The sequence below is a fragment of the Neodiprion fabricii genome, chromosome 7, assembly GCF_021155785.1.
Source record: "Neodiprion fabricii isolate iyNeoFabr1 chromosome 7, iyNeoFabr1.1, whole genome shotgun sequence".
Classification (NCBI taxonomy): Eukaryota; Metazoa; Arthropoda; class Insecta; order Hymenoptera; family Diprionidae; genus Neodiprion; species Neodiprion fabricii.
Genome location: NC_060245.1, coordinates 9,609,289 through 9,626,199, shown reverse-complemented (window position 1 = coordinate 9,626,199; position 16,911 = coordinate 9,609,289). Strand labels below are relative to the sequence as shown.

The 16,911-nt window shown below is 34.1% G+C and overlaps 4 protein-coding genes across 4 annotated transcripts; 2 read left to right on the top strand and 2 right to left on the bottom strand.

The window, feature by feature from the left end:
* The first annotated feature begins 69 nt into the window (after positions 1-69).
* Positions 70-2,014, top strand: LOC124186669 (transcription factor Adf-1-like). Its single transcript, XM_046578550.1, has 4 exons — positions 70-255; positions 496-762; positions 1,105-1,267; positions 1,366-2,014. The coding sequence occupies exons 2-4, from the start codon at positions 513-515 to the stop codon at positions 2,012-2,014; spliced, it is 1,062 nt and encodes a 353-aa protein (XP_046434506.1). The 5' UTR covers positions 70-255; positions 496-512.
* A 36-nt stretch (positions 2,015-2,050) lies between these two features.
* On the bottom strand, positions 2,051-4,391 carry LOC124187200 (protein ANTAGONIST OF LIKE HETEROCHROMATIN PROTEIN 1-like). Its single transcript, XM_046579562.1, has 3 exons — positions 4,173-4,391; positions 3,535-3,844; positions 2,051-3,434 (listed from the first exon to the last, which is right to left on the bottom strand). The coding sequence occupies exons 2-3, from the start codon at positions 3,840-3,842 to the stop codon at positions 2,552-2,554; spliced, it is 1,191 nt and encodes a 396-aa protein (XP_046435518.1). The 5' UTR covers positions 3,843-3,844; positions 4,173-4,391; the 3' UTR covers positions 2,051-2,551.
* Positions 4,392-7,300: 2,909 nt separating this feature from the next.
* Positions 7,301-14,953, top strand: LOC124187199 (chromatin modification-related protein MEAF6). Its single transcript, XM_046579561.1, has 4 exons — positions 7,301-7,493; positions 7,876-8,079; positions 8,220-8,256; positions 13,616-14,953. The coding sequence occupies exons 1-4, from the start codon at positions 7,422-7,424 to the stop codon at positions 13,951-13,953; spliced, it is 651 nt and encodes a 216-aa protein (XP_046435517.1). The 5' UTR covers positions 7,301-7,421; the 3' UTR covers positions 13,954-14,953.
* Positions 14,149-16,428, bottom strand: LOC124187198 (28S ribosomal protein S15, mitochondrial). The gene is made up of 4 exons (XM_046579560.1): positions 16,000-16,428; positions 15,753-15,886; positions 15,482-15,677; positions 14,149-15,339 (listed from the first exon to the last, which is right to left on the bottom strand). The coding sequence occupies exons 1-4, from the start codon at positions 16,221-16,223 to the stop codon at positions 15,096-15,098; spliced, it is 798 nt and encodes a 265-aa protein (XP_046435516.1). The 5' UTR covers positions 16,224-16,428; the 3' UTR covers positions 14,149-15,095.
* Positions 16,429-16,911: the final 483 nt, after the last annotated feature.

Here is a 16,911-nt window from a genome sequence, read left to right as displayed (position 1 = left end):
GGACTCCCTAAAGGTCGAAGCACATAAAATTACAGAGGCCATGGGCAGAATGCAGAAGCCGTAGCGCATGCGCAATTGCGAAAGTCCAGTAGAGCCATATGGCTTCTGCATTCTGCCCATGGCTTATGGATTTTCAATCTACATAAAAATCCATAAGCCATATTCCATGGCATAACAAACACAGAAGCGTGCGTGATTGTACCACTGTTGATTACCTGCAACTCAAAAGAATAGGATATACATTTTAACAGACAGGTAGGCACTTTTATTGTTCAATAATTAATGTAGGTAAAATTGCATACTGGACATGGGTGTCAATATTTCGTCTTTTGTAAATACAACTTTGAATCCTGGGCAGTGTAACATTTTGAGGTTAGGCGGATTTACGTGCATGATTTCTCCAACTCAAATTTACCACATGAATAATTTATTATCTAATTATTACAATACATCGGTTGTATGATGATTTTCTTTATATTCCATATGAATATTCAGATCTTGCCGTTATAGACATGGACAACGATCATACGGATTACTGTCGACGAAGCAATAATTCAAGGAATTTCGAAGACTGTGGAATGCAAGAAAATTTGGATCCTCAAGTGGTACTGCAAAATCAAGAAGAGCGAGGTTTTGATGAAATCTTGATAGATGCGGTTAAAAGCTATCCGCATCTGTACGATACAAGCTGCAAAGACTACCGCGATGCCATTAAAAAAGAGAACTCCTGGGTGGAGATAGCCGGAGTTTTGAATGCGACTCGTCAGTATTATTTTTGTTTGCCAATGAAGTATTCTTATATGAGCAACCTTGCTCACTCTAAATTAAGGTCGATGATTGAATTCGAATGACAGATTTCTCTTGCAGACATTTGCAATGTGATTTGCATCTCTATCACTTTCTTTGTAATATATAATTCTTATCAATGTGTACTACACTCACATCACTTCATGAACTTCCACAAAAGCACACAATTCATCATTTTTAAGTTGATCCTTTATCAAAAATAACTCGATGTGTAAAAAATAGATCAAATACTGAAAAACTGCTATGCTATTGTGCAATAAATGTTTTTAAACAAATTTCTCATAAATTCAATTACAGCTCAAATTTGCTCCACTCGTTGGACTCGATTAAGGGAATCTTACTCGAAAGAAAAAAAAAAAAAAAATACTGAGAATAAGAGCGGAAGTGGAGCGGCTCAACGGCGAGGATTCGTACACTTCGAAGCCATGCGATTTATAGATAAATTCGTAAAAACTCGATCGTGAGATTTCTCAACTTTATATTTTGCAGACTCTTACATCATATTAGTAAAAAATTGTACTCTTGTGGATCTACAAATTGAATTAAATATCTCCTCAGATCGGTCAGCAATGTCAAGATGACACAACCATTCAGTTCAACTCATCAGCAAAGCGAGAGTCGAAATCAGGCAATCTCAAAATGGGTGCAGCAGCAAGGCGATTTCACTTCGGAAATCCACAGCAGTTCATCGCAACAAGATATCATCAATGTATCGGAATCAACAAATCGACCGACTCCATGCACGACACCCGAAGTGATGAATTTTGAGGAAGCGTCATCATCATCGTCTTTTTCAACAGATTTCACTGTGAACGAGTTTGAAAATCGATCAGCGTCCACGTCGAATGAATCATCATATCAGTCTCCACTAGCGTCACCCACAATACATGAAACTCCCAACACTTTCAAGAAACCACCATCATATACGAAGGGCAGATTTAATCCATATATAACGATAAAAAAAGACTTTAAAAAAAAAGAAGCAGAGAATGATGAATTTGAAGCATCTTTCATTAATTTTAATAAGGTAGTTACAGCGCATTTGGTAAATAAGAAAAAACCTGAACAAACATGTAGCGATCACGACCATTCTTTCGGCAATTTAATTGTGACAGAATTGAATAGAATGAAGGAGGATGAAAAAATCAATAAAAAACGAGAAATCCTGAAAATTTTATGGCAGAATAGTAGCCCCAAAAAAGATTAGATAGTTTTTCTCCAATATATTTTTTTGCTATGGAGAAAGAACTTTTGGATGAGTTTGTCTACAAAGTGGTCAGGTGGAATTAAACGTTGTTTAATTGGCTGTGTGAGTGACTATTAGATTATAAAAACATTAAAAACTGAAAATTATCATGTCTAGTCAAAGGCATTATCATGTTAAGTCATATCATATAAATATAATATTTTTCTTCATTAATTCATTATCATATAAAGGCGAGACCTGTTGAAAATTTCTCATTACGATAATTTCTACATATGTATAAGAGATTCTATTCTTAATTTTATATTTTTATTTAAGTCAGTTAACCACCAAACTTACCTGCAGTGTTCAAACTTAAAAAAAAACAGTGATTTTATGAATAGTGGAAATAACTTACAAACTGATGTAAGAATAATCCTTTTAATAAGATTAAGTATCGCATAATATGTTATTGTTGATGGTATATATTATTAGTGAAACGGGACCAGCAATAAATATTACAATATAATATACAAGTGAGTCGTACGTCGATTAATTTTTTTAGTCTAGATTTTGCCCCCTAGTCACATAATCGTACTGCCAATTTACCATTCCCGGTGGTGTTAAGAAATAATTGCTCAAAGTTTCTCTTACGTTTACTGCATATGCAATCCCATTTTCGATATTCTCGATAACTTCATCGTTGTTTTGAAACTGAATATTGTCACCTTCTTGGTGGCGGATGTAATTGTGTAAACACACAGTTGTTAAAATATATTTATTTATATTTTCTGGAATCGCAACAATGGGTCGATTGTAAATTGCCCATTTTTTAGCTAAAATCCCAAACGAATTTTCTATTATACGCCGTGCTCGAGACAGTCGATAATTGAAGATATTTTTACGTTCGCCAAGATAATTTCCTGTGAAAGGCCTCATCAAATGTTTACCGATAGGAAATGCTTCGTCTCCGATGAAAAAATAAGGCATTTGAATGTCGCTTCCGCTCAATTTGCTGGCTCCTTCAGGGATATTTAGCTGCCGGTTTTCAGGATTCAAGTCGCTAATTGCGAAAATTCCACCATCACTGTTCTTACCAGCGGAGCCGATATCAACTAGTGTGAATTTGTAATTATGATCACATACAGCCATCAGTACTACGCTGTATCTCTTGTGATAATTGAAGTACAGAGTGCCAGAGTTGGGCGGACATTGTGCATCGACATGTTTACCATCGATCGCCCCCAAGCAATGTGGAAAATTCCATAGTTGCCAAAAGCCTTCAGCAATTTGTAAATATTCTTCTTTCGAAGGCGCTTGAAGATATCTGTGGCCAAGAACTCTCCCCAATGCGTCGCTGGTCTCTTTGATTATCTTATGCACTGTTGACAGACCGACACGATAAGCAAACGCTATGGCAGGAACTTTGTCTCCACTTAAAAATCTGAAAGGTAAAAATACATATGACGATATTGAATGGATACGTATTGTATTATACTTATTTATCTACGTAGAATTACATCTTGACTTATACAAATTAATACCGTAGCGTCAAAGCGAGTCGTTGTTCAGGATTAATAGCACGTGGACTTCTTTTTAACAAACTTGGATTTGCAATATCCAATAAGTTCTGGAATGATGGAAGTGTCATACGAGCATATTTCCAGAACATCTGCGGATCAGTTTTCAACTCTTGAAAGAGATTGTGGAAAGCACCCTGCTGCCGTCTGCGCATGTTAATTGGTCGGACCCACAAACGTTTGCGCCGCCGACGTATTCTCTCTCTTCGGCGATTTACCAAAATTGCTCCCAGATAAACCAAGGAAATTAACAATAAATCAGAGTCATCCATTCCTATAATAAAAATTCATTATGATTCGAAATTCAATCTAAACAAAAAATATAATTATATTAAAAATTTGAATTGTAAAAATCACTTAAACTGTAGAATGTCCAAGATAAAATACTGAGATTAATATATCGAACAAAACATTAACGAAGATATTGTTCTTAATAATTGACCAAAAAATGAATTGGAGAAATCATGTGCGTAAATCCGCCTAACCTTAAAATGTTACACTGCCCAGGATTCAAAGTTGTATCTACAAAAGACGAAATATTGACACCCATGTCCAGTATGTAATTTTACCTACATTAATTATTGAACAATAAAAGAGCCTACCTGTCTGTTAAAATGTATATCCTATTCTTTTGAGTTGCAGGTAATCAACAGTGGTACAATCACGCACGCTTCTGTGTTTGTTATGCCATGGAATATGGCTTATGGATTTTTATGTAGATTAAAAATCCATAAGCCATGGGCAGAATGCAGAAGCCATATGGCTCTACTGGACTTTCGCAATTGCGCATGCGCTACGGCTTCTGCATTCTGCCCATGGCCTCTGTAATTTTATGTGCTTCGACCTTTAGGGTACGTTCCGATATACACTGCGAGCACTGTTCAGTGCTCTTACTGGGGAGAAATTCGTTCCGTTATAGACGGACAGTGTACAGTCGCAGTATCCTAGGGAAATATATGACGTCATAAATCGTCGCCATTTTTCTACTGTGAACACTGGTGCTTTCGAGGTAAGGTGCTCTCAGTGCTTTGATCACGTGATCAACAGCGTTCAGAAATTTAACAGCTTCCACTATTGATAATTATTATTATTGAATATTGTCATTTAAAAATACCGGCCGTTAAAAACAAAAATGGAAAATTTGAATAAATTGTGTTTATTGCAGTGTGAAACAAATATTATGTATGAAATAAATGCAACGCTAAAAAATGTCGATCACAGTATACTGTACTGCGTTCCGTTTGAAGCAGTAACCAGTATAGCTAACTATGAAGGAACGGCTTCGCAGTATACTAAATTGACGTCACACCTTGCAGTGCTCGCAGTGTATATCGGAACATACCCTTAGCCTATCTGTTACCATCTTATCAATGGACTGAATTTTCTTTTAACAAAAGGAATTGTGCATCGGAATGACTGGTTGATGACAAATTGTTTAATGTCACCAACGTATCAGATTTGTTACTTTTCTTTGCCACTTGTAGTTTAATTGAATATTTTATAGAATTGAGGACTTCATGAGATTCAGGCCGTGTTCGTAAGTGGACTGACAGTACTGAAAATTCCCTAGGACAGAGTCAGAGCTATTCACGAACTTGGAAACGCAAAAGAGATGAAAGATTGCTGACAGTACTGTCAGTCAATTTTCGAACACGGCCTCAGTCTATTGATCAGTTAGCTTATAGTGTACTTCAGTCAACTGTAACATCCGACCGGAACGTCCGTATGTTTTATCGACTATTATTACTGCATGTTACTTTTATCAACTAACCAAACTCGAAATACGAGAATCTTGTAACCATAGGAAATTAAAACAACTGTCTAACTATTTGAAATATCCCTAGATGGAAATAACTATGAAATTCACTAGCCGAGGCTTAAAAACCATGTTACGAGATCTTCGTACTACAGAGAACTATAATACTGTTATGCGTTATTATATATCATATTAGCACTATAATTAACTAACACAATTATACCCAATTATTATGTAGCACTCAACAATGCCATTTGTGCATTCGGAGCTGAGAGCTATACTATAAGCAACATACGCTTTACTATATAGCCTGGAGTATAGAAGACTGTAAAACCATAGATAAATGCATAACCAATATAATGTAAAGATAGCGCTGCTGCAATAACCCATAAAACCAGAGACTGCAAAACCATCAAACCGTGAATGCTAATTACCCGGCATGAACTATACCTTCTTCCGCAACGCCGTATTGTAGGCAACACGCGCAACGTTTTGAAGGCAATGCAGATCTCCAATGTGGAGCCATACAGAGCCTTACTTAGAGAATACATTAGGAAACTTACCGACGAAACGAAAACGTTCTAGAAGCTTCCAAGCCGATTTATATCAATATAAGAATTAACAACTACAGAAGGGAATCATATACAAAAGCACACATGTAAACCTGCTCTAAAGCTATGAATCATCAAATTACTAAATACTCTAAATCTGTTAAGAGAATTATAACACAAACAACTAAGGATATTCGCAGCAGCGCGATTCTAATAATGTTAAACAAATAACAAACTATGTTCGTAAACAATTGCTATTGTACTCCAGGTTAACAACGACAGTAGTCGACTATAATACATATACAATTCTATATAGATATAACTATAAAACTAACAAACGACAGGTAACCAGAATGAAATATGGGCTTTGTAACGAACAAGATAGCAAAAACATTAAGAGGTAGACAGGAAGAAGTTAAGTGGCTGAGGGGCACCAGAAAGGGGGTTGGCGCCACAAAAGGGGCTGGCGCCACAAAGGGGGCTGGCGCCACAACGAAAAGCTCACGCAGTTCGGAGAACTACGGAACAAAGTCCACGCACCTACACCACCGCACCAAGCAGCGATATACCATACGTAAAAACCTACGATATAGTAATAGCTAAAGAACTAAGATAACAGGCGTGTATGCGCGAGGATGTCGTGACCTAATTAGTTCCCAGAAAAAGAGGGGAGGTGCGCAAAGGTGACCAAAAAACTAGAGAGGGGGATCGTTCTGCGCAACGATCGACCCCTATAAAAAGGGTGACCGATCACTCGATCGTCCTCTTGTATTCTACCTCCAGATTCGTCATCTAGTTCCGGTACAGTCTCGCGGTAAAATCCTTTAGCCTTTTGCATTAAAACTTTCATACAACGTTACTCTGCCCAAAAGTTCAGCGAGCTTCAACTCCATTTTTTGTCATACTAAGTTTAAGATCTTACACTGTGTAACTCTGCGTTTGTGACTTTTAAATATCAAAACTCATAAAATAAACCAAGTTAGTCAAAATATCCAAATATTAAAGTCAGTTATTCCGCTAAAACCTCTCACCAATCTACAAGTCATCGCATCCAGAATATTCTCAAAAAGGTAAGCCAAATTAAATCTTTTATCCAACAATTTCTCCCTCTTCGGTTCGTTCGACTAGAGCGACAGAATGCCCGTTGTCCGGTGTATTTCAATACTTAATCGGTAATTGGTGACCCAAACTACCGATGTGAGTCTAGCTGTAGCTGCGTGTGAATGTTTCCGGTGTCTAACATCTGGAGATTTCCACTAGGTACCGTTCCGACGTCACACAACACTCATGTACTATCATAACACAGCTGTTCAAAGCTAACTCTTGATTGGCTTACCCCAAGCCTGTACTGCTCCAAGTGGCGAAAATGAGCACTACGCTTTGCCAGACTATTTGAGTCTCCCCTCACCCTACGACTTCCCAGCCTGTATGCGTGACTGAGCTGTATGCAAGAAGACCGTGCTCTGACTTACATGCAATTATTTAGTGTGAAGCAAATTTTTAACTTATAAAACACAAAATTGCAAAAGAAACTTGTCAAAACTATGTCAACTAAATCATCAGTGGATTTGCGGACAGAGTTAGCAGAGCTTGTGAAGCGTAAGGCTGAAATAGCGGTGAGTCAAATATACTATATAATAAATATAATATATTTTGCTAAAAGGTTTTGGTATTAAACCCCGTCCGATCTGCCGTACAGTACGATACCAATAATACCGTAAAATTAGTAAAGACAAGCATGTATTTGGATAAACTTTACATCTTAGGATATCACCCGTTTATAATCTATGTTCCAAACTAATGCCTCATGTCGTACGTTGACTCGTTCTCGTCCCTGATGTTTGATTCAATTTCGAAGTTATAATCATATATTTCTACTCGGATCGCGATTTATTAAGCGCTTAACTACAATCACGAAAGACGAACCAATTGGCTCTAAGGAAATTTGAAACGAAGCCGCTAAATTTTGAGTGACAAATAGGAAAAATTCAATTTTAGGACACGCTAGCAAATTTAGAACGACAGATATATGCTTTTGAGGGAAGCTATCTTGAGGATACGCAACTGTATGGGAATATTATACGAGGCTGGGATCGTTATTTAGCAAGCAATAAGAACACAAATAGTAAGGCAGATAAGCGCAACAGAAAGTTCAAAGAAGCAGAACGGCTGTTTTCCAAATCGTCAATCACATCTGTTGCTGTAAGTATGCTATATTATCCTTAATTAAACAAATTTTTGTTGTATTTTAAATTATTGTATAGGCATATTTTATTTAAGTGATCCTAAGTAATCCAAGCCTAACAGGAGAAGTTTATTGAAAATTATATCTTCTGTTACAGGCTGTGAATGGAATACTGGAAAATACACAAGACAAAAGTAAGGTCCACAATGGATATCCATAACTAAATTTTGAATTCTCACCCTTTTATCTGGCACTATTGTTGTCTATTTTGTTGTTCCATAAATCTATTTCCATTATCGATGCTGTTTTACCAGAAAATTACCTAATCCTTTATAATTTCACTGTACACACCACAGCTTTATACTTGATAGTTGTGTTTATCTTGAGCTACATCATGTTCTTACCTTGTTACATACCTGTAAACTCATATATCTCTCTATATATATATATATATATATATATATATATATATGTATATGTATTAGAGTGTCCCAAAAAAACCGACTATTTTTTTTTTTCAAAGAACATTGAAAAATCGTTAGAGTATCTCTAGAAAATGACCCTGTGAAAATATAAGCTCTTAATATTAATATTTAGAGGTGGCGATTTGTAATTTTCTATTTCCCATTTAAGTAACATGGGAAAATTTTTTTTTGAACTTTGGAATTTTGTGATGGGATAACGAGCTACTTCATAAGTATGACAAAATCAGGTCTTATAGGAAATTTGATGCTCTACAAAAAAGGTCTGATTGACATTTTGCGTAAATCCAGCCGATTCAAAAATATCGAGCCTCAAACTTCGGACTGTTTAAAATTATGCTTTTTTTTCGTAAATACAACAAAAATTAATTTATATGTATTATAAACCCAGAATTATCAACTGGACAATAAATATATGCATGTATTTATTCTTATATTTATTCTTCAGTTGATAATTCTGGGTTTATAATACATATAAATTAATTTTTGTTGTATTTACGAAAAAAAAGCATAATTTTAAACAGTCCGAAGTTTGAGGCTCGATATTTTTGAAACGGCTGGATTTACGCAAAATGTCAATCAGACCTTTTTTGTAGAGCATCAAATTTCCTATAAGACCTGATTTTGTCATACTTATGAAGTAGCTCGTTATCCCATCACAAAATTCCAAAGTTCAAAAAAAAATTTTCCCATGTTAATTAAATGGGAAATAGAAAATTACAAATCGCCACCTCTAAATATTAATATTAAGAGCTTATATTTTCACAGGGTCATTTTCTAGAGATACTCTAACGATTTTTCAATGTTCTTTGAAAAAAAAAAATAGTCGGTTTTTTTGGGACACTCTAATATGTATATGTATATTAGTTTCAAAAAAAATTTTTTTGGATTTTTTTTAACGCTACCCGATAAAATACCTGTTTGGAACCTAAAAAATAACCTCTTAAAATTTGAGCCACATAGCTTTTGCGTAAGAACTGGCGCGGTTGATTGTTCGTTTTTTTTTTTTTTTTCCACTTTTTCCTAAAAATCTCCCAAAATATAACATATATGACAAAAAGTCTGTTGTGATTTTTTCATATATTGCGTATTTATCAAGATATTTACAAAATGCAAAATTACAACTTCAAATATTGACTTTTCTTTTCCAAAACAATTTTTTTTTTTTGTCAATTCAGTCGATCAACAAAATTTGGGATTTGATATGAAATTTCTATTTTATTGAGAATTGAAAATTAATATATGAAATCTGAAGATTTGAAAAAAAAAAAAAAATTGTTTTGGAAAAGAAAAGTGAATATTTGAAGTTGTGATTTTGCATTTCGTAAATATCTCGTGGCTCAATTTTTAAGAGCTTATTATTTAGGTCCCAAACAGGCATTTTATCGGGCAGCGTTAGGAAGAATCCATTTTTTTTTTTTTTTTTTTTTTTTTTTTAAATACACATATATATATATATATATATATATACAAAGTAGCTAACGGTCGAGTAGCCTAACGCGCATGTGCTAGAATTCTAAAGCAAAACCAGTTGTTTTGCCAGGATGTCCAACTATTATAAGTTCAGGTGATAGGTTGCCGCAATGTATGTAAGCTAACAAATTTCGGTTGTCCTGACAAAACAACTGCTTTTGCTCTAGAATTTTAGTACAAGCGAGTTCGTTATATCGTTCAACCGTAGCTATTCACTTTGTATAAGTATACCACTATAACCAGAGTGAATTGTTAACGAACCGAATGATTGAAAGCGCATGCGCTAAAATACAAGAGCAGTTGTTTTGTCAAGGCAACCAGGATTCATAAATTCATATGACCACTAGATGTCGAAATTTTCGAGGTTACATACATTGCATTGACCTGTCACCTGAATTTATAAACACTGGTCGTCCAGACAAAACAACTGGTCTTGCTTTCAATTTGTAGTGCAAGTGCATTAAACCATTCAGTCGTTAGTAATTCACTTTGTCAATATAGTATGTACACACACACGAAAATGTTCCAGCAACCATTCATAGTAAAATAACTCTCGCTTCTAATTTTTTTAATGTGTTTTTGTCAGTAACAGTTTGTAAATAGTAAGAAAGGAAGATCGGCCCACTCCGGGTCCAAGCTTGAAAATTTTTATATCTGACGCAGGATTTTTCATAATTTTTTCAAATTTCTAATTTCGGACGGTCGATAAAATCGTTTCTAAAAATTGTAGAAAATTCAAATTGAGTCGAAAAAAAAAATTGAGTACGTTTCAAACTGAGAAGAATCATAGAAAAAATCGCGCGTTCAAGGGCAAAACTCAGGTCGAATTGTTGTGGAATGTCCCATATATATATTCTATATAGAAGTTGATATATACATATAGAAGTTGAAGGATTCGTCGCAAGAGACACAGTTTGAGACAGTATGTAATCGTGGCTTGTTTGTGAGTGTAACTCATTACACTCCTGTATCAAGCCATTTGGATCGGATCCGGCCGATCATCAGAATGATATGAAGAAGTCATATATATTTTTACGTGAGAAAAATTCGTAGAGAATGCAAATTCGAAAATTTCGGGTGAGATGAAAAATTAACGACGGAAGTCAGGCGGCTAGGTGGTCTAGTGGAGTAAGTCTCTGGTAAAGCATCTCTAGACACCAGGTTCGATTCCTGGCTTCGTCGTTAATTTTTCAAGTCACCTGAAATTTTCGAATACGCATTCTATATATATATATATAGAATGTTATATATATATAGAAATAATGTTATATATATATAGAAAAGTTTTTTGTTAATAATTAAAACAATTCCAATTTAATTCATGAGTTTCGGAGAAATTTGTACAAATTCAAACAATTTCAATTTAATCCATGAGTTTTGGCAAAATTTGTACAAAAACTATTAAAAATAGTGTGCATTGAAGTTTGACGGTGAATATCTTCTGAACGGTTAATTTAATCGACTAATCATAAGAGACCATTATTGTAGAGCAGTAAATTTCCGACACAACCATGAGTTGCGCGTATTATAATGACTTTTTATTGAACGGTTATAAAATTCATAAAAAAAAAGACATCTTCCTTAAAATGATCAAAATTTAACCTTCAATAACTTCTGAACAGTGAGGTATACAAAAAAAATTGTAAGAGACCTTTTTTGTAGAGAATTCAATTTCCTACGAAAATATGAGACGAATTTGTTTTTTATAAATAGTAGATACCGAGATATGTATTTTTCTTCCTCACCATAAGAAAAAAATATAAAACTGCGAGGCGAAGGACCTTCCTATTAAAATTAAGAGCTCATACTTGGAGAGAATGTTTTTGAGGTCTCTACCAACCAAGTTTTCGGAGTATAAAGTGAAAAAAAAAATAGTCGATTTTTATATATATTAGGGTGGGCCAAAAAAAATGAGTATTTTTTTTTTTACTTTATACTCTGAAAATCGGTTGCTAGATACCTCTAAGAATTCTCACGAAATATGAGCTCTTAATTTTGATAACAAGGTCCTCCGCTTTACAATTTTGCATTTTTTCCTGAGTATTAGAAACAAAAATTCATATCTCTTTGACAACTGTTCGTTAAAAAATATCTCTCCTCATATTCTTGTAGGAAATCGAACGCTCTACAAAAAAGGTCTCTTACAATTTTTTCGTAAACCTTACCGTTTAAAAGATATCAAAGCTTAAAGTTTGATTATTTTAAGAGAAATTTCTGTTTTGCTTATGAATTTTTTAACTCGCTTACAAAAAATTTTGATGAATTGCGCAACTCATAGTTTTGTAGGAAATTAACTGCTCTACAAAAATGGTGTCTTATGATTTGTCGATTAAGTTAAGCGTTCAAAAGATATTCATCGTCAAACTTCAATGCATACTAATTTTAACAGTTTTTGATGAATAATTCGAAAAATTTCAATTTAATTTATAAGTTTCATGAAAATTTATTCCAATGTGAGTTCCTAAGAAAAGAGAAATGTTTTAAACTATTTTTCTTTTATTTTTTTAGTTCTATATAATATATATTTTTTAATTTTTAATATATATTTTTATACTATTTTTCTTTTATTTTTTTAGTTCTTTTTTTAGAAATTTTTTATTTTTTTATATAATATATAGAACTAAAAAAATAAAAGAAAAATAGTTTAAAACATTTCTCTTTTCTTAGGAACTCACATTGGAATAAATTTTCATGAAACTTATAAATTAAATTGAAATTTTTCGAATTATTCATCAAAAACTGTTAAAATTAGTATGCATTGAAGTTTGACGATGAATATCTTTTGAACGCTTAACTTAATCGACAAATCATAAGACACCATTTTTGTAGAGCAGTTAATTTCCTACAAAACTATGAGTTGCGCAATTCATCAAAATTTTTTGTAAGCGAGTTAAAAAATTCATAAGCAAAACAGAAATTTCTCTTAAAATAATCAAACTTTAAGCTTTGATATCTTTTAAACGGTAAGGTTTACGAAAAAATTGTAAGAGACCTTTTTTGTAGAGCGTTCGATTTCCTACAAGAATATGAGGAGAGATATTTTTTAACGAACAGTTGTCAAAGAGATATGAATTTTTGTTTCTAATACTCAGGAAAAAATGCAAAATTGTAAAGCGGAGGACCTTGTTATCAAAATTAAGAGCTCATATTTCGTGAGAATTCTTTAGAGGTATCTAGCAACCGATTTTCAGAGTATAAAGTAAAAAAAAAAAATACTCATTTTTTTTGGCCCACCCTAATATATATATATATATTTTTTTTATTCTATGTGCAGTGACAGTATACATATATGTACATTGTGATAATATATATATATTCTATTGGCTCTTTGATTTTGGTCTATCACTTTTTTTACTGTTACATTACCATGAATGCAAAGTTTGTTCAACAACCTTAGTCTTTTTTGATAACTTGAATCAACAAAATAGACAATTCAATGAATAAAGTTTATTAGAATTCTAGTTGAAGTAAACTATGAAGATTAGAACTAAAAATGACTTCTGTAATTAAGCTGTGTCAACAGACTCGCTTTTCCCTTTATTTTTTATTCATTTATTTATTTTTTTTTAAACTATTCACGAGAGACAAATGATTCCAGTTGAGCGGTACAGCGAGTCGGAATCTCAAGCTGGTAACAGCGGGAGCGAGGACAATTGCAGCTTTACAAATTCAGTGTTAACGGCAGGCAATAACAAAGAAACAAGTGGTAAAAATCACACCTTGGTTCAAACAAGTTATTCCCAGAATAATGGTACTCTAAGTAACGTAGACAACAGTAACGTTCAGTTTACTAATGGGCCGATGTCTAACGGAGGTATAGATCACGTAACTACCCCAGTCAAGGACAGCCATACCAATAGCAAAGATTCTCACAAAAATAGATCGTCTTCAAGCAGTGCAAAAAAAAGTAATAATAAACGGTCCAGGCACAGATGAAGTCTATAACGCTTCCAAGGACAATTCATACTTTGCAGTTTAAAATAACACAACAAACTGAAAAACGAACAACAAAGAACAATAACCATGTTTCGGAGTATTTGATGGAGAATTTAATCTGTCATATATGAATATAATCGACTAATGTTAGTATAATTAATTTCTAAACTGCACCGTCAATTTTCTTTTTTGCGACTTCTCTTCAACATATGTGTGCGTATTACGTTGGTCATTATGTGGGGATCAGAAAAATTTTCATTGGGGCGCCCCCCAGATCTGTTCCAAACCATTAAAAAAAAATCTGTGTAAAGTTTCAAGCCTCTACGTCAACTGGAACACGTGCCTCTAAGCTGTGTAAGCGTTGAATGTAAAATACATGTAGTTTTTAGAACTAGTTATTTCGTTTTGTATGACTTTGGTATAAATTGAGGGACCTATTTGAAACTTGGCAGAGTTGTTGCTTATGATAGGAACAATCCTTGAAAATTTCAAAATCCTATAATTATTATTTCCTTATATACGAGCCTAATAAAAGTGATACTATTAAGCTTGTATAAAAAAAAAATATATTTTAAATTAATAAAATTGTGAAATTTTCACGGTTTGTTTCTACTATTATAAGGAAAAACTCTGCCAAGTTTCAAATTGATCTCTGAATTTAAACCAAAGTCATACAAAATGAAAGAACTGATTATAAAAACTATATGTATTTTGCATTTAAAACTTTCAGACGTTAGCGGCATGTGTTCCAGTGATGTAAAGGATTGAAACGAGACAGATTTTTTTTAATGATTTGGAACAGATCTGAGGGCCTTCCAATGAAAATTTTTCCGATTGCCAAATAAGGATCACCCTAGAGCATATAATGTATTCGAACAAACTGTATTTTGGCTATAATTAATATTTTAAAAGGAGTCACGTTTAAACGTCTGACTGAATATTTTTAACATCATCTTGTAATGTAATAAATTAAATAAAATGGAATCATGGTTTACATATATCACTTAATACTTAGTTATTCAACATTTTTCTATTTCAATTTTAGTTCAATCATCAGTCGCTATTCGGATAATATTTGGTATATAATTTTTATTCATATGTATATACAGGGTCCAAGTCATTCGGGTAAAGAAATATGTTTATTAAAGCGATTCGTACTTATTCTTGGCTTCTTGTATTTCTTCTTCGGTAACAGTAGGTTCTAACTCACATTCCAACTCTTCTTGTCTGATGAAGGCAAGCTTTTCTGATTTTTCTTTGAAGAATTGTTTTTGCTTTAAGGTCAGCTCAGCTTTGTAAGCATCCAACTTTTTTTGTACAATTTCATCACAATGTTTTTGGGTTAGCTTGCGGAGTGAGTCTTTCCGTGTTACTGGGAGAAGTTTTCTAGAAATCGATTTGTTACTTACTTTAGGAGTTTGCTATATTTGTTGACATAACGAAACAAATAAATGATCTACTTAAATCATCTGAATCTTAAATGGTATGACTTACGATCTTGACATTATTCAATCATAATATGACTTACGGAGGATATGGTTTATAGACCAAGTTGAGCTTCTCAAGAATCCATTCGAATCGTTTATAGTCCCATTGGCGTAAATATCCGAGGAATTTTTTCCGCTTATGAATGAGTTCGTTGAGTTCAACTTTGAGGATTGCATTCCTAGGAAATTTATCCATTGTTTTTTGCATGTCTTGAATAATAGCGGTCATCTTTGCAACTGTAATAGATAATTGATTTGTATTTTCACAACAAGGATAAGTAATTCATAGCAAAATACTGTTAAATAACATACGTTTTGCCTCCATTGAGCCCCAGTCTAATTCATGCCTCCTTACAAGAGCGACTGCTTTGTTTCGTTTCATTTTTCTTGTTTCCATTTCTGGAAGATATTCTAGCGTAAACAGCTTCTTGACTACTTCGTCGGCGCTAAAAATTGTTGATATGAAAAATGAAACCTTTTCAGGAAATTGAATACAAAAGAAAGGTATCAAATGAATGCCAAAATGTATGCAAAGTCTGACAAAGAACAGAACACGTACTCTTGCAATTCTTTAGACTCGCCAAATCTACCAGCAAAATCTTTCGACGTTACTTTCAAATTCAAACCAAGGTCCCCGGTTTTTTCTGGCTTGTAAAATGGAATTTTTTCGGGCCGAACCCATTTTATTTTGAGAGCCGACTTGAAGGCATAATATCTTGCTACATAACCATCACATTTTGTGATGCTACAGATCACGTTCGGCACGAACCGCAACACGTTCATTCTTATGCGCTAAGAACTGGGTTTTGACCTGATGATTATTTTTCACAACTTCATCAGGACGCAGTTCGATAATCTGCAATAATTAAACCAAATTTATGATTAATTTCGCGTCTTGAGTTATCGTCCTCACCACGCCAATGGACATAGAACTTGTATCAGAGATGAGTAGGGAGATCTCCAACGCTCGGCTTTTCGTGATACCAGCTAAGTTGGAGCGTCGACGTGACACCTAGGCGGCCACGCACCGAAGGTGGCGCATTTCCGACCTGACACCAGGCGGCCATGCACCGAAGGTGGCCCACAATCGTGTATATATAGATACACTCGGTTGCTCGAGCAAGTGGTTGCCAATCGCATCCTTGTCCCCGCTCGCGCAGATGTTTTCAGGAATGCAAGAATTGGGATTTTTTTTGTTTCAGTTATGAATGTCAGCGAATAAAAGTATCTGCAGATTTGATAAATCTTGGATTCAATTAGCGGACGCTGAACCAAATTAATTAACTATTCCCAGTCCGAATACTTTTTTTTTTTTTTTTAACATATATTATTTTTTTATTGATATGAAAATATGTGACGCCTGGTGTTCTCGAATATTTGTACACGCAGTATATGGAAAAATATACGAAGCCAGCTCGATAACATTTATGCAAAATGTGCAATGGGCAAGTGGTTGGGGGAAATTTTTTTT

Bases quoted from the DNA above. Each gene is read 5' to 3' on its own strand.
- LOC124186669 (XM_046578550.1), top strand. From the start codon at position 513: ATGGACAACGATCATACGGATTACTGTCGACGAAGCAATAATTCAAGG. The intron at 763-1,104 runs GTCAGTATTATT...ATTCAATTACAG, and splicing joins CGGAGTTTTGAATGCGACTC to CTCAAATTTGCTCCACTCGT. The intron at 1,268-1,365 runs GTGAGATTTCTC...ATATCTCCTCAG, and splicing joins AAATTCGTAAAAACTCGATC to ATCGGTCAGCAATGTCAAGA.
- LOC124187200 (XM_046579562.1), bottom strand. From the start codon at position 3,842: ATGGATGACTCTGATTTATTGTTAATTTCCTTGGTTTATCTGGGAGCA. The intron at 3,435-3,534 runs GTATTAATTTGT...TTTACCTTTCAG, and splicing joins CGACTCGCTTTGACGCTACG to ATTTTTAAGTGGAGACAAAG.
- LOC124187199 (XM_046579561.1), top strand. From the start codon at position 7,422: ATGTCAACTAAATCATCAGTGGATTTGCGGACAGAGTTAGCAGAGCTT. The intron at 7,494-7,875 runs GTGAGTCAAATA...ATTCAATTTTAG, and splicing joins AGCGTAAGGCTGAAATAGCG to GACACGCTAGCAAATTTAGA. The intron at 8,257-13,615 runs GTAAGGTCCACA...AAATGATTCCAG, and splicing joins GGAAAATACACAAGACAAAA to TTGAGCGGTACAGCGAGTCG.
- LOC124187198 (XM_046579560.1), bottom strand. From the start codon at position 16,223: ATGAACGTGTTGCGGTTCGTGCCGAACGTGATCTGTAGCATCACAAAA. The intron at 15,887-15,999 runs GTACGTGTTCTG...AACAATTTTTAG, and splicing joins GAGTCTAAAGAATTGCAAGA to CGCCGACGAAGTAGTCAAGA. The intron at 15,340-15,481 runs GTAAGTCATATT...ATCGATTTCTAG, and splicing joins GTCTATAAACCATATCCTCC to AAAACTTCTCCCAGTAACAC.